The 17,199-nt window shown below is 33.8% G+C and overlaps 1 protein-coding gene across 5 annotated transcripts; it reads right to left on the reverse strand.

Moving 5' to 3' along the window:
• Positions 1-6,176: 6,176 nt before the first annotated feature.
• LOC112512346 lies at positions 6,177-16,879 on the reverse strand. Of its 5 annotated transcripts, none has more exons than XM_025118253.1 (4): positions 16,770-16,878; positions 10,170-10,317; positions 8,686-8,757; positions 6,177-7,141 (listed from the first exon to the last, which is right to left on the reverse strand). In XM_025118253.1, the coding sequence occupies exons 2-3, from the start codon at positions 10,290-10,292 to the stop codon at positions 8,698-8,700; spliced, it is 183 nt and encodes a 60-aa protein (XP_024974021.1). In that variant the 5' UTR covers positions 10,293-10,317; positions 16,770-16,878; the 3' UTR covers positions 6,177-7,141; positions 8,686-8,697. The 5 variants fall into 5 exon arrangements, with proteins under 5 accessions (XP_024974021.1, XP_024974019.1, XP_024974022.1 ...); XM_025118251.1 differs by lacking the exon at positions 6,177-7,141 and adding an exon at positions 7,151-7,688; XM_025118254.1 differs by lacking the exon at positions 6,177-7,141 and having other exon boundaries at positions 8,310-8,757; positions 10,170-10,344; positions 16,770-16,879.
• Between the last annotated feature and the right edge of the window lie 320 nt (positions 16,880-17,199).

The following is a 17,199-nucleotide window of genomic DNA, read 5'->3' on the forward strand; positions in this document are numbered from 1 at the left end:
CTGATGTCTAATCGAGTTGTAAATTTTTTAAACTGTAGGTATTGGGTTGATATTAGTTTACTATTATTTGAACTTAACCTAACCCGATGAACCCGTGAACCCGATATCCTTTTACTTCTTGGATTTAATATGAGTATTGAATTTCTATTAATACATACATTAGATAATTACCCTATCACGCATGCTTTTCATATATACATATTTTCATTCTATTCACATATCTATATAACTCATTCGTATATATGTTCAGGAACTGTGAACATATATATGTAAGTTGAGAAAAATAACTGAATATGATGTACGTAAGAAGTATGGATAAGTTGTATCAAATAGTTGAGGAAGAAAAATAAATTATGAGTAGAGAAATAACATATTCAATGTTAGAAGAATATATTTTTATATACTAAAGTATCAACCCGACCAACCCATAAAATCGTATTATAAAAATCGACAAAGACAATGAATAAAATAGAACATTAAAATCGAAATGTATCTCGCTACATTGCGCGAGTAACTTTCTAGTAGTATAGTATAGATATTTATTTCAGAAAATATACTCTATGTTTGATACAATTATGATAAAAAATTAAACAATTTTTTCTATATTAAAAAAAAACTTTATATTTATAAAAAAATTTCAACTTTTTAATAGTTTCCATTTTGGAGATTTCAATATTTGTTATTCATAATATAATACAAGAATTTGACAAAAACTTTTAAAAACATAAATAAACTTATCGTTTTATAATCCAAGTATCATAAAATTTAAGATTACAAGTAAATTAAGTACAACTTTTTAAATCTTGTAAAACCAATAAATAACCAACTGATAAACACATTCAAAATATTTATCCAAATTACATCAACAAAATTAAAGTAAATTATATTTTTGTTTTCCAATTTAAAAGATTTTAGTTATGATAAATTTTGAATTAAAACAAATTTATATGAAAAAAAAGAATTTATGAATCTTTAATAAAAGATACACAATTTTTAATAAATATATTTATTTTGGGTTTTTGTTTAGAAATAGCAAAGTATGTCCAACCAATTCTTTTTGATTAACTTGAATATCCAACCTGTTATGTGAGCTGACTAATCCCAAAACGACCACCTGCTTTGTAAATAGTCCGGAGTCATCGCATTTGAACCTCCGTGGCCACAAGAGGATCTTTATTTCTCATTGGATTTGAATCTGAGACCTCCTGATATTTTTGATCTTTAGAGCCAAGCTTAAACCAACCAGACACCACATTTGTTGTTTATATGTCCAACCAATTGTAATCATAATTTTTGTTTTCATACATATTTTGGATTTTATTTTTTAATATTAATTTTTGTCTCCCAATTTATAAATAATAAAATGTTACATTACCTTGCATATGCATAGATACACATGTTAGTATTACTAGAAGCATATTCGTAAAATACTGTTGATATATGTCGATTTTAGTGTCCCATTTTATTATTTGTCTCTGTCAGTTTTATAATACGATTTTGAGAAAACAATGATATTTTTATGCTTGAATAAGATATAAATTTGAAAATCCTATAAAAATTTGAAAAGAATGTTGGTTCCGGATGTGATGACAATAAATAGAAGGTAATTGTAGAAGGGGGGGGGGGGGGGTTGAATGCAATTACTCAGATTTTTTTCAACTTTTTAATTGTTATTGATGGATATCAAGAATTAGCACACAAAGATACAATACAGATTGTTGCAGAAGAAGGAAAAGATAACCTAACCTAAACAATCTTACATATAGAAGAACTTGCAAGAACGACAAAGAGAGTACTTGCAAGAAAATGAAGAACACTAAGGTTTCTTCACACACAGGAGAGTAGGTGAGTAGTAGAAGAGAGCTGATTGCATTGAGAATACACATAGAAATTCTTTCAGGAAGCGTAGTGTAACATCAGGCTTGAGCAAACCCCAAATTACCAATTTTATAAAATCTCCAATAAAATATAATTTACTGATTATTAGGACCAAAATTGATCCTANTTTTTTCAACTTTTTAATTCTTATTGATGGATATCAAGAATTAATACACAAAGATACAATACAAATTGTTGTAGAAGAAGGAAAAGATAACCTAACCTAAACAATCTTACATATAGAAGAACTTGCAAGAACGACAAAGAGAGTACTTGCAAGGAAATGAAGAATACTAAGGTTTCTTCACACGCAAGAGAGTAGGTGAGTAGTAGAAGAGAGCTGATTGCATTGAGAATACACATATAAATTCTTTCAGGGAAGCGTAGTTTGCATGGGAGATGCACTCTGCCTTCTTATACTACCTTAGGATAAGAAGACAAAGGTTGACTTGACCATAGTTGATATATCATTTTCATCGTATTCTGCGTGCATACAACATTGTTCTTGCAGAGACAAATCTATTGATAAAGAATGTAAGTGATTGACTTATTATGTTGTATTACATTTACTCTTCACATTCCAATCTTTTTGAAAATTCTGCTATATTTAAAACTTTTAATTACATTACATAAATGAAATAACAGAGAATATATGCTAAGAACAAAAATGGGCTAAACCAAAAATGATTAACAATCTGAAATTAAACCTAAACCATTAATAATTTGAACCTAAAATCAAACAATTAATGGTTTGAACCTAAATAATTTTGGCTATAGTTTTACACAGGTCGATAAAAAACCCTAAATACATGTAAATTTGGGCCCCAAAATTTCGAAAGCCCTGTTCAAAATCTCACATTTAACATGCTAAAAGACGGGAATACCCTTAATAATTAGCTTTGTTTATGCAATTCTTTCTCGAATAAGATTTTTCAAATACTACAAATTAAACTGATAATTATAAGAGTTATTTTATTAAACAGATCTCGTTTTTCTTATATACAGGTTAAAACTACAGCCAACAGAACGAAAGGTCGCAACGAATATATTTCTAAAATGTCTAGACTACCATTTAAGCCACATAAAGATATACACCGATACATATGTAAGGTGATATTCAAATGAGAGCCATAAAAAAGTTATAAACCTGTGATTAGCCAATATAAAAAAAAAATTACATGATTTTTTTTTCATCAAAAGCTATGATTTAAGGTATTGTTTCACATATGTTTGTGTTTACCTTGTGAAAAAATTACATGAGAATTTTTTTGTGCACTTGGTGAAACGAAAAATACACATAAACATTACAAAACAAATATATGTAAAACAATATCTTAAAATTCTATTATTTAATGGGAAAAACCATGAATTTATAACATTTTTATGGTTCTCATATAAATTGTCCCCTGTATATGTATATGTATATGTATATGTATATGTATATGTATATGTATATGTATATGTATATGTATATGTATATGTATATGTATTAGGTGAAGAAAGAATGGATAGAAATTACAAATGAATTATATTAAATTTGAAGTAATTCAAAAAAGGGGAATATTGAGGCCATGTGATCCATTTAATAGAAGTCATTAGGTTGCWTGATGAGGGAACATACTTGTTAACACTATCAATGGAAAACATTTGTTCAAGATATCCATATACACTTGGGAATAACTTGGGTTGCATATGGGTGGTAGGGGTGCTCAAAAACCCGATCAACCCAATGCGAAATAATTCAATTCGAAGTAACCTGATGTCTAATCGAGTTGTAAATTTTTTAAACTGTAGGTATTGGGTTGATATTAGTTTACTATTATTTGAACTTAACCTAACCCGATGAACCCGATATCCTTTTACTTCTTGAATTTAATATGAGTGTTGAATTTCTATTAATACATACATTAGATAATTACCCTATCACGTATGCTTTTCATATATACATATTTTCATTCTATTCACATCTCTATATAACTCATTCGTATATATGTTCAGGAACTGTGAACATATATGTAAATTGAGAAAAATAACTGAATATGATGTACGTAAGAAGTATGGATAAGTTGTATCAAATGATTGAGGATGAAAAATAAATTATGAGTAGAGAAATAACATATTCAAGGTTAGAAGAATATTTTTATGTACTAAAGTATCAACCCGACCAACCCGTACGGTTTGGGTTAGGTTGGGTTGCACATTGGTTTGAGTTGGGTTAAGATTTTTTAAACCGCTAGCATTGGGTTGTCAGTCTATATGTTTCTTGTTAACTTTTTGATAAAAAAAATAAACAATATTTGGTATTTTAACTCTTTATTACTCGTAAAAGACCATAACCAAGGTAGGTATACACTTACGTGAACTCTTACTGATTTTTGTACTCATACAAACGTTTTTAAGGTTTCAAGAATCTTGTCATCAATAGCGTTGCTCATGGATTCTATACTTCACTGGTTGAGTTGTTACAAACAACGAAACTACCAAGAAGTTAAGCTCGTTTGTTGGTTGATGGTTCACCGAATCATGCAACTCGTAATTTGGGCAACAGGAAGAAAGACGTGGTGTTCTCATAAACTAACTAAGGGGCGTTTGGTTCGAGATTTGGTGGAAATGGATCCATCGATGAAATTTGATTTTAAAGGAATTGAAATGGAATTTCACTACGCATCTGGTTCGATGGGATTGGAATGAAATCTTTCAAAAAAATTGGAATCTTCATCTTTGTTTGGAAGGAGTTGGGGTGGCAGTTGTGATGACGACATTAGTGGTCTGATGGTGGTAGTTAGGGGTGTAAACAAGTCGAACAACTCGAGCTTGATATTACTTATTCGAGCCGAGCTCAAATAACCTACTACTTAGGGGTGTTCGTGGTCCGGTTTAAGCATTTAACCTCCCCCCCCCCCCCCCAATAAGCCAAACCGCAGAGCGGTCTAGATAAATTTTCCAAATCAAGCGGTTTGGCAGCAATTGACCAAAACCGGTCAAACTAGACCATAAAAAGCAGTTTCATTTTCCCAGTTTAGGCAATTTGCGCCTTTTATAGGTTTTAAACTAAAAAAACATAATATTATATCGAATTTTAAAAGAAACGCCTATCTCTAAAAAAACATTGATGAAATAGAAAAAAAGTTAAATAAGTCGGAGTTTTGGACAATATCGAGCAAGTCGAAGGACGATTTAGAATTTTCAATTTAATTTTTGATGGATTTTGAAATTTTGTCAATTTAGATAATACGGTCAATTGAGAAGTGAAAACTAAAAACATATCGTCCTGGATGAACTTTTCATAACTGGCCCACAAAAGTTATTACTACAACATGAAAACTAAATATAATTAATACATGTATATTTTAGACGGTCGGTTCGATCCAGATTGCTCCAAATCGCAAACCAGACCAGACCAGACCGAACGGTATGGCTATTTTTCAAACTGGACTGGACCGTCGGATTGCTCAAACTGTCAATGATATGACTTGGTTCAACCGGTTTGAACAGTCCAACGATTTTTTTGAACACCCCTATTACTATTCGACTCGACTTGGTTTGGCTTGTTCACACCCCTAATGGTAACTACCACCCCACCCACTCCTACCTCCATCCCCTACAAAAAAACCCCACAATGCCTCGACCCTGGGAATGGTAACTGTGACAAAGACGACAATGACATGGTAGTCGACGGGGTGGGCGGTCAAGGGAGGATGGTGCCCCCACCACCTTCACCTCCGGCGGCCTGCCACCTGCCGCCCACCACCTATGGGGGTGGGTGATAGCGGAGGGCCCCACACCCACTCCACCCATAGGGTGGGTGGTGTTGCGGGTAGTTGTTGACAATAATGGCATGGTGATCGATGAGGTAGGGTACGTGGTAAGGGGCAAAATGGTAGCTGTGACTACGACAATAGTGGCATGGTAGTTGGTGAGGTAAGGTTGGGGGTGGCAACTTTAACAAGGAAGATAATGGCATAATGGCTAGTGGTGGACTCGAGTGGGGTAGGGTGGGTAGCAGTTGTGACGACGAAAATAAGGGGTGTGTGGGTGGGGGCATGATAAGGAGTGTAGGTGCATGATCATGGTTGGACAAGAGGTGGGCGATGTTGGTTAAATTGGATGTAACGAGATGGAATTCAATTCCTTCACTTATATCAAGGAATGATGAATTCTTTAATTTGTGGAATTCAACGAAATTCAAAAAAATCCTACACTTTCATCATGTGAACCAAACATAGGATTTGAAATTTGGTCAGAGGAATTATCCATTCCAATTCCTTCAAAATCCATGAACCAAACACCCCCCTAAGTTTTGGAATTCATATCTCGTTTAATATTCCAAAACCAAAGCTGGCAATTTCCCGTGTACCGGAAGCAGAAGTGCTCCCACATGATAAAAACATGACCACTCAAGTTGATTTCGTCATTTCAACAAATGGACCACCAGTTCCAAAGAAACAACCATCAACTTTTCGCTTAATGGGTCGACAATTATCCATCAATCGAAAGAAAGTAAAAGTCACCCTCTCAACTATTGTTTGCCTTCTTCAAGTAATAAAACCAACATACATATTATAAACATAAATAGTGTTTGTGCAAAAAAGGGTTTGTAACCACCAAGAGAATCATGTAAAATGCAAATCAGATACACAACAATACGTTAGGTGATCAGCTTAACAGTCCAATATTAAAAAGAATCATAACTCCCACACTACGACCGCCAGATTCAAACCATGCCTGTTTATTCAAGTATACCACCAGAGAACCAACGGTAAGAAACCCTACACCTTTGGACCATTCAAAGGTGCAATGCAAAAAGGTGGACCTCAACTCACTTTCCTAAGGTTATTTGGCCTTATGCATAAAGACTATTTCAAGACTCACAATGTTATTGTAGCATAGGAGTAAAAGATGATGTAAGGTTTACAATCTTTACACAGTATAAAGATACCTTTGCAACACACAGTTAAAGATGATGTAAGGTTTACAATCTTTACACAGTATAAAGATACCGTCATTTATTCTCATAAGATCCCAACTATTTACCTCTCGACTTCCATAATCATTGTCCTACGCATAACAGAAATCAGCAGAACCATTGTCTACTTCCTTTTCATTTTCGGTTTTCTGATTAGTCCAACTCATTAGAAACCGGGATGTTTCGAAAACCAACTTAAGAAAATAGAAAGGAAATTGAGAGCATCTGCCAAGAGGGAGTGAGGACCATCATCACTAGCAACCAAAAAGGAAGCTCTTTCATGGACTTGGGAGGATTCTATATATGTAGTAAAGAAGCCATGTGAGCCATATTTCACTTGATAGAAAAACAATAGACAACACAAATGCTATCACATAGAAGCAAGTACATTACCCCACTGACACATGATTCACCAATTGCTGATAGCAACACTACAATAACATAAAAACAACTCTTTAATACCTTCCTTTGTCTTTTGTTTCATTTACTTCTTCATCTACAAGCAGTGGTTTAGAGGCATGATTAGGTTGGTCAGGGTGTGTTTGGTGCACAAAAAAGGATGGGACATGAATGGAAAAAATAAATACTTGTTGTCCCACGTTTGGCATGAGATTACGTTGGGAGCCTGAGGCAAGACAAGACTTACATTTTTCCCCCACCAAAATAGGTGGAACCACCAAGGAGATGGAACAAAATTGGTGAATTATTAAACTACCCATGTCAAATTAAAATCCTAAAACCTTCCCAAAATAATTCACCTGCCTACCCCACTATCGTCTGCCAGTCCTGTCCACTCAAGTCCAGTCTTGTCAGTTAGCGTACCAAACGCCCCTCAAGGTCCAACCTAGTTGCAAAAATCCTATCATTTATGATTGAAAGATGTATGAAGCAAATTATGTGATTTCACAAATGAATCATGGTTTGTAAGACTCAACATACATTGTTGAATGACTTGTGTTCGCATATCGGACCATGTTATAGGATGATATAAATTTTATCCTAGATTCATCATTGTTCATTCATGATGAATATTTTAAAAACCGTGAGAACCAACTATTCTTGAATTATACATGATGAATATTATGAATAATGAAAATGCAAGATATGCATGACGAATATTTAGTTATATTCATCATAAATAATTGGTTTTCACAATTCTCAAAATATTTATGATTCTTAAACAAACTTTCTCCTTTTTACATATATCCCTAAACTCCCCAATTTCCATTAATTTCTGTGTACTTCTTAGAATGCTCTAAGAAGAAACTCATGCTCTATGTGAGTGTTCATTCACAAAATCAGCTATAACTAAAGAATAATGATACTGCATATCTGCTTCTTTATACAGGTAAAGCAGCATAACACTTACATTGGCCGAGTTCATTACACACCCAATAGCAAAAAAGTCTTACCCATGAGTTATGTAAGTATCATGATCCAGCAGAACTTCTTACTAGGCCCAGGAAGACAAAGTGACTCTTTGATTGATACATGCAGACATCCTGTTATTAACTATTACAAAAATATATTGATGAGTTATGATTTAACAACTTACAAAATACTTCATGCAAATCGGGTCCTTAAGTCTGTATCTCAGTTTTGATCCACCTACATCTTTCATTTCCGCAAACTCCCCATCAACTATTTCACATTTCCAATGACTAACATAAAGATAGTTTCATCTTTTTGTCCACTTGTTGGTTGAAGATGCTATACTCCCCTTATTTTCTACTGAATTTCCTTCTCTTTTAGTTACAAAAATGCAAGTGACCATTAATCCTAGAAGACAGCAGACGACCATGAGTGACCATCAAAATAGATTGTCAATATGAAGTCCTGACCTTCCTGTTAGTTCATCCTGAAGTTGAAGCCTTTGCAGGAGTAGTCTCACGCTCTACACGCAGACGTTCTCTCTGTAACAAAAGGATATCAGTGCCAAACATTGGGTTCATAGATACAAACAGAGATAAAGACCTATAAAAAACAAGGGAATTAGTTCTCTAGATCAGTCCCATGTGTTCAATTAAAAAAAATATGGAGATGTAGTCCTTTGAAATATGACTAAAAACATGCGTGCATGAAATATAACAATGAAGATATTATTTTGAACATGCATGCTTTTTTACATGCTTGAAATGGAGGTTTCTATTACTAATATGATTTTAATATCCAACTTTTAATTCCAAGGTTATTAAGGTGGGAATCAAATCCTCTCTCCTTTGAAATATAACAGTAATTGAATGTAAGGTGTTGTAACAATGATAATTTATATTTCAAAGTTCACTTTGCTTATCACCTAATTGTAGTGTTGCAAGTTAGGATCCCTTAGCAATTGCTTCTTTAGTTAGGTTGTTCCACTTATCCACTATAGAAATCTTTTTCACAAAAAGCAAAAATAAGGAAGACACTTTCTCCAGCATGGTCAGCTTTTGTGAGTAACCAATTTGTTTTTGTTAAAATTAAGGGGCTGTTTACCAAAACGCTTACCCGGTAAGCACTTACCGGTAAGAATCAACACTCTTACTTTACCGAGTAAGATTGTAGTCCATCAAAACGGTATCGTATGCAACAGTTTATCTGGTAAGCGCTTACTGTGTAAGAGTTGTAATCCTCACTTACCGGGTAAGACTCTCCATCCTTATCATCACTCTTACCGGATAAGATTCTTGGCTCTTGCCATGTTTACACGATAAGGTAAATGACTCGGTAGGCATTTATCAAGTAAGCGTTTAGTAAACGGCCCCTTACTTTTTCTTCCATTTCTAATGCGTGGCGTGTGGGGAGGTGGGATTCTGTACTTAAAATCAAGAAGCTCGGGATCATAAGGAAGCATCTAACTGAACTTACTCAATAAGAGGGATCCCCCAGGACTGTAGAGAAGACGTCTTGGAGTGTTGATGAAATGTGTGACACATGACTTGCCCTTGATCTTATTTAATCAATGATTGTCATTTACTATCCGTAATAGAATTATAACTACAGATTTTTTGGCAATTAGTGCTGATTTCAATTTTCAAGATTGGACAAAAGCAGTGAATAACTTGCCATGAAATCATTTCAAAGAACAATGTGGTCAGGCTTACCATGAAATTAGATCAGAATTTAAATCAGGTTCATATATTGTTAATGTAGCCAAATGTAGAAGAAGAGAACGAAAGAAGAAATCCAATAAACGAGAAGCCAGCTAGAAAAAAGACACTTTAAAAGAGGTAGGCAATTAGAAGGACGATAATAGTAAGCAACCAATATCAATTATCTTATTATTTGGATGAAAAATTAGAAAGCAATTGTGCAACAATGGCACAAACAAAGATAAGAACTATACCCTTCGCTCCCAATATGGGAGAAAGCAGACAAAATCATAGACAGGAGTGATTGTTGACACCAAAACAACATTGAGTCCAGTAAATAGCAAAAGTGCTGCCATAGGACGGGTTTTGTGTGGCATCTTTCTCTGTATTGAAGCTTCTAGCCTGCAAGAACCATTCCAATTTTGAATCCTGGCCGTTAGACAAAGACGGCCGTATCACATACGTTTATAACATTGAAAAAAAACACCGACACAATTGTAACATCCATCGACTCAACTTAGGTCGGTCCACAATTGTAGCTATATACAGAAATGTCAACATGTTGGTACATTATGAAAAAGGAGAAAGAAAACACAATCCACTGATCCCAGATTATACAAAATGGGTGGAATTCAATTCAATGCTGCCACTTGATGTATGTGAAAAGAAAACCACTAAGACCCTACACAAACTGACATTAGCCCGAGCGAAATAGAAAATAAGATTCAGATTGGTGAATAAAATTCAATGAGGATTTGGTTCATCCGACACGTACACGTCATGGGCATCTATGCAAACCATAGCAAATAGACATGAACTGATGTTAACCTTTGTTAAATAGAAGCTTAACCCAATTATCCAACAAATAGATGGGAATAACTATCTTCTAGTCCAGCTAGGGGATGATTCTAGATAGATCATCAGCATAACAGATTTTTGTAAACCGAGACCCATCAATATGGAGCCAATTGATAAAATCCCCTGATTAAATAATCAGAAGTGAACAGTTATTAATAGAGGTGACTACTCCAGTAAATAGCTCCCTGAGATCATCTTAATAAGTACCCATATCGTCATATCTTCAGCATGGGAAACCCCAAAACAAGCACTTCATGGTTTTGAAATCTCCAAGACCTCTCAGTATGGTTCTCATAGTTTATTTGTAATAACAAGAGGAAAAGACTGCCTTTATATAACCCCTGCACAGATAGTACTTTAGATGACTGCTTAATTGCTGGCACTGCTTTCTTCCTAAAGGCAGTGCACCAGAGGGTTAAGAAAGGACACATTCACTTTGTAACATAAGTACATAACAGGTGGAGTTTATATTACACGCTAGTGTCCTTTGACAAAATCAACTGAAATAGTGATGACTATGTCTACAATTGATGTTGAATGAATTGAAAATATTTTTTGACAAGTGATCAACAAAATCTACCACTTTAACTCTCTTAACTATCCAAACAAGAGGTTATCTGAAAAAATCAAATGACAAAGTTGATAACCTTATCACAAATAGAATAACACTTTGAAATGTAACTAAAACAAAATCAAAAACTGTACAACATGTTGCTTATATACTAAAATAGTACTTTTATCTAGCAAATATATCAGGATCTTCTATATAATATTGGTAAACAAGTACATTAGTATCAACATCTTCCTACAACTCCGAGGTAGTTGGATCTTCTATCAACATCTTTGTGTTTAGATTTATTTTTTGTTGGCTGGATGCATTTGTGATGATTGCGCATATCCATTGCACATCAGTCGGTATGGAAGTTGTAATAGCAAGTTTTCATGTAAAATCATTTCTAAGGTGGCTTCCTTTTATAGCAGATTCGTAAATGATTAAACACAGATGACATAGCTGGTGGTGCCCCTGGCTCTAACTCTTATGAAGGAACACTCAGATGATGATGGTTACTGAATAGGGATCCATTGGCTATATGGAAGATGCCATAAGCTTGTCAGAGAATATCTTAGACAAGTTATATGATTGGACCTACCAGAAAACCTAAGGATTACAGGTGCAGTAGGCTTTAACGGTGCTCAAAATCAATGGCACTGATCCTTTGCATCTGTGTCAAAAAGCAAGCTACAAACAAAACTGCCAATTGACAAATGAATCTGATTTATGCTACTATTTCAGGCAATGCCAAATGACACTTACATATGCAACTACATTGTTGATCTTGCAATAACAGTGTTGTAACGCCCCAAATCCTAAATGGGTGCCGTTACCTTCTTATGATACTACTAACTCTTGCATGTGAACTTGAATTCAACTTTATTTCTTTCATACTTATGATTACATAGTTCGAGCACTAGCGGAAACGTAACTCAATAGCTTAAAATACAACAAAATTTTGCTATTGATTAGAAGAATACTACTTCATCCAATTCCTCTTTACTCCTTCCCTAAGATACATACATGAAATATGTAAGCTGGAAGCTTTATTGAGTAGTTATGGCTTCATAAATAAACAATTTTCATGATACTTATCAATTTGTGATAACAATTCACTAAAACTCTTTATCATGCATAAAAATACTCTTTGAGATCTCACTTGCAACATGTAAGTATGCCATACTTGCCTTGAGGTTTGCTAACCCTGGGTCCATAAAGGCTGCCCATAAAGTCCTTTTGCAAGACATTCCTTTATCCCGTACGTTGGATGTTTATGGTCATGCATAACATGCATAAGAACTTTCATGCCTTATGTGTAAAACACATCATAACATGCCATCATACATATATCTTGGCTATATAAACGTATCATCATTTCATGTAAAGCAAACATGCCAAAACATCTCATCAAATTCTTCATAACACATAAAATACATTTATATAGCGTATATGTATCTCGGAAAATCTCATAACGTACTCACCCTGATTGTGCCTATTTTTCTTTGGATTTCTTACTTTATATAGCATATATGTATCTCAGAAAATCACATTACTTGTTCTTCTTGCTCTCATGGTTGTATTATTATGAGAGTTTAATACCTCTAATACCTCACCGCTTAAGATAAAAGAATCTTGACACATCATGCTTCTAGCTTTTAATTGTCATGCTTACTGTAACATCCCGTTCCCGGGGGTATCGTCCTTTGCCCTTAGTACAAGGTTATGAAAGAAACGTCATATCTTAAACTTTTATTTCACTATAATAGAGTTATATATGCGGAAATTTACAACTTATAATATTCTAACATCTTAGAAAGCAACACTTCAGCTTGTTCCTACTCCTTGATTCCTGAGATACATACATGAATACGTAAGCTTTAAGGTTAGTGAGTAGTTATGGTTTCATGATAATTTTTTTTCCAAATAGTTAAAATAATTCTTATAAACTTTCATGTATAAGAACATTTCTTTGAGATCTCACGGTTACATGTTAAGTAAACCAATTTCTCACGGGTTCTTTAACCTCGGGTCCATATAAGGGCTGCCCAATAAGATCCATTTGCAAGACGTACCTTCTTTCTATATCCTGTACGTTGGATATTTAAATGGTTATACTTAACATGTATAAAACCTTTCATATACCACATGTGCATCATGACATAAAAGGTGTATTTTGCCACATAATCATAACATAACTTTTATAAGAAAATATGGCAATACTCTTTCATGCATAAAACACTTATATATATATAGCATGTATGTATCCTAGTAAATCTCATAACGTACTCACCTTCATTATGCCTAGCTTTTCCTTTAATTCCTATCTTCAAGCTTGATTAGGTATAAAGAGAGAGATTTCTTATTTTTGGTATGGAACTAATGGTAACACTTCAATCACTATTTATAGGTAAATTCATTGTATTAGCTACTTGTTCTTCTTGCTCCCAAAATTGTACCCTTATGATAGTTAGACACCTCATTTTTTAGGATAAGAGATTACTGACACCTCATGCTTAATATAAAAGAATCTTGACACCTCATGCTTCTAGCTTTTATTTGTCATGCTTCTAGCTCTTGCTTGTCATCATGATTTTTGCCAACACATGCTAACTGGCTTGCTTTGTCATAAAGAGTAGGCTTGCTTTGTCATAAGATTTTTGTGGCTCACGTTGTTTGTTTATAAGTAGCTTTGTAAGCTACTTGTAAGCTACTTGCCTTATAAATATGATAGTTTAATAAATGCTACAACTGTTGGACTCTTTTAAGAGTACTTAATTTACTTACAAAATCTTGTATTTAAGGCTTAAACATTGAGATTTAGCAAATAAAGAAACTAGGGTGTTACACTTACTAGACTTACTTTGCCATCAATAGCTTTGCCAACACATACTTCTAGCCTTTACAAGTCATAACTAGCTTGTTCTAAATCATGCTTACTAAACTTGCTTTGTCATCAAACACCTTTGCCAATACTTACTTCTAGCCTTTACAACTCATAACTAGCTTGCTTTATCATACTTACTAGACTTGTTTTGTCATCTATTTAGGTTTGATTTCTCATGCTTTGTCTTGTAAGCTACTTGTAAGCTATTTGCATTGAAAATATGATGGTTTAAAAAATGCTGCTAATGCTGGAGCCTTTTTGGAGCACTTAATTTGATCATAGTACTTGCATTTAAGGCTTAAAACATTGAAACCTAACAAATATAGAACTAGGGTGTTACAAGTGTCACTCAAATCTCAAAAACTTGCAAGGATAGGCGCCACCGTCTAATTAACGTGGAGATTTTTGTTTCTCGAAAAATGCAGAGAAACAATCGATCATAAAATTAAAAACTAACAAATATTAGTGCTTCCATTGAAAATCATAATTCATCATAAACCCTAAAAAAATAAAGCGTAGTAGATAAAAATAAGAATTAGAAAAAAGCTGAGTAACTTACACATTGAGACTCGAGAGTAACTAGGACTTGGCCTCTTCTAACAGGCAGTCGATCAATTAGCCTCTAAAATTCAAGGATTTATGCAGAAAACCATCATGATAACAAAAAAAAAAAAGGGTAACTGACTAATTGTTTTCATGACGGTTTTCTGCATAAATCATTGAAGTTTAGAGGCCGAAATTAGGGGTTTAAAAGAGAAAAAGGGATGATGAGGTCAACTAAGAGGATGTTTACCAAAAAAACTTGGGTAAGCATACACAAGGTAAGAGGCTAAGAGGCTCTGTCCGAAATAATGGTTGACTAAGAATTTGTGTTTACCAAGTATTCTGTAGTAATTGTTGTCTTCTGTAATGAGTGTTGTCTGACAGAGATATGACTGTCTATATAATGAAGTGTTGAATGACATAAAATTAAAAAATATATAGAATTTAAATATATTTAGACAAGAATATATATTAAAATTCATTCATATTTTAATACAAGTAGAATTTCAAAAATCAATATGTAAAGGAGATTGTTTCCATCTTTTTCCACACTTATTATGCCATTTACCTTCTACACTTTTTAAACTTTGATCTAAATAGATTAAAACATGAACTAACATTATAGCCGCAAGCGTCATGTCTCCAAACCAATTTGTCTTTTCTACACGATTTAGCCTCACATTTCTATAATAACATAGCAACACATTGTGATCATTTTTATCAGACTTTAGTTGCATTGATCCCACCACTAAACTTGCAAAGCAGTATATCCCTTGCCTATATCAGTGATTCCCAAGTGTTCTGGTGACTTCTTAAGGCAAACTTTTGACCATGTCAATATGCAAAGCTTCCTTTTTTTAATCAGAATCAACTCATAAGAATCTCCTGCAATCCTGCTGACATCAGCAGTCAAGAACCAATTCTTGCATTGATTATATAGTAATTGTAGTCATAATTGCCATACTATAACATGCTTTTAAGATCAATAATCACAGGTTCCTCGAGAAATGGGAAGGCCTTTGCCTAGGATTAAAGAAAATCTAGTGCTTTTTTATATTTATTTATTGTTGTTGGTGTTATCTATTTGGTTTTCTTTTCCTACACTAGACAAAACTTGGCTTCTGTCCTAAAATTGAAGAAAAGAAGTTGAGAATTGGTTTGTGCTATAAATATAAAAGTTAATTCACATTCTTTTTTCAAACATTCTATGCTATCAGCAAACATGCTTAAACAAAACAGGGTTCTAATTCATTCCAATTATTTCAACATTTTTCAGGTGATTAAAGTGGTCGAGCCAGGATTTGGGACGAGGGGGAGCATTGAGCTAAAAAAATGACGGATGCATGTCGTATTATTGTCTACATCAAATGTTAAACTCCTAGAACTAGCTATATGTTTAAGGGTTCACCACCTTGATCTAATAAATTTAAAAGAACATCAATTTTCTGAAAATGGCATAAACAACTATAAATAAATCAAAAACACCAACTTTTAAGTTTTCATTTGCTGAAACTTATCTATAACGTCTTCATTATCCATGGCTGTTAAAACAAGAATAACGAAACATCTAAGTTCAAACAATGAAACATTTACTAAATACGTACCCTAGATTTCATGTCTTCATCCCTCTAATTGCAAAGAACAACAGTCAAAAGAATGACAGATAAAGATCATTTAATCTAATTGCAACTTGCAATACCGTGTAGACAATTGTTTTCCCAAACTCAGATGTATTTGCAAATTGCAAATTGCAAATTCCAATATAATTACATAAAGCAAGGAAGTATCAAGAAAGATGATTGCAAATTACACAAAACGGAAATTCGATAAATAAACCACACACACAGCAGGCCAGGAGGGAGATTATTGACTTACATAAAAGACAAACAAACACAAAACAGAAATTGTCAAAACAAAATTCTTGTTGATTTTGGAAATCGGAAATGATGATAAGGAAGCAAACAACCATAGAAGAAAGCAAAGATGTTGTGCCCTAAACTCTATAGAGATGCTTACCGAGGACTGTGGTGCGCCGACGTGGTCTAGTTCGCCTGTTCGGCGTATTGATCGGTGGTCCGATTTAATGGGTTATGGGTGCGGGTTTAAGGGGGGAGGAAGCAGGGTTTTGTATGGACCGACTCTTTGGGCTAAGATTTGGAAACATTTGAGCAGGGATTTTTGTAATATTTTCAACTTCAAGAATAAATTTGTAAATATTGTCGAAAAATAATCGTTCGTAAAGTTTTTAATAGAAGTTCTGAATGAATACTTATAATAAATAACTAATTTGGGTTATTTCTGTCATTTTCTGATGAGTCGGTTTTCTTGTTTTCTTGCTCAGACACATATCTAGGCACATTTTACATTAGTGGTTCAATTAGACTCATTTGAATCGTATTTAGACATAATTTACAATAACAGTTCAATTATACTCATTTGATTGACA

Source organism: Cynara cardunculus (genome assembly GCF_001531365.2).
Source record: "Cynara cardunculus var. scolymus isolate 2C chromosome LG 5, CcrdV1, whole genome shotgun sequence".
In the NCBI taxonomy this organism is placed as follows: domain Eukaryota; kingdom Viridiplantae; phylum Streptophyta; class Magnoliopsida; order Asterales; family Asteraceae; genus Cynara; species Cynara cardunculus.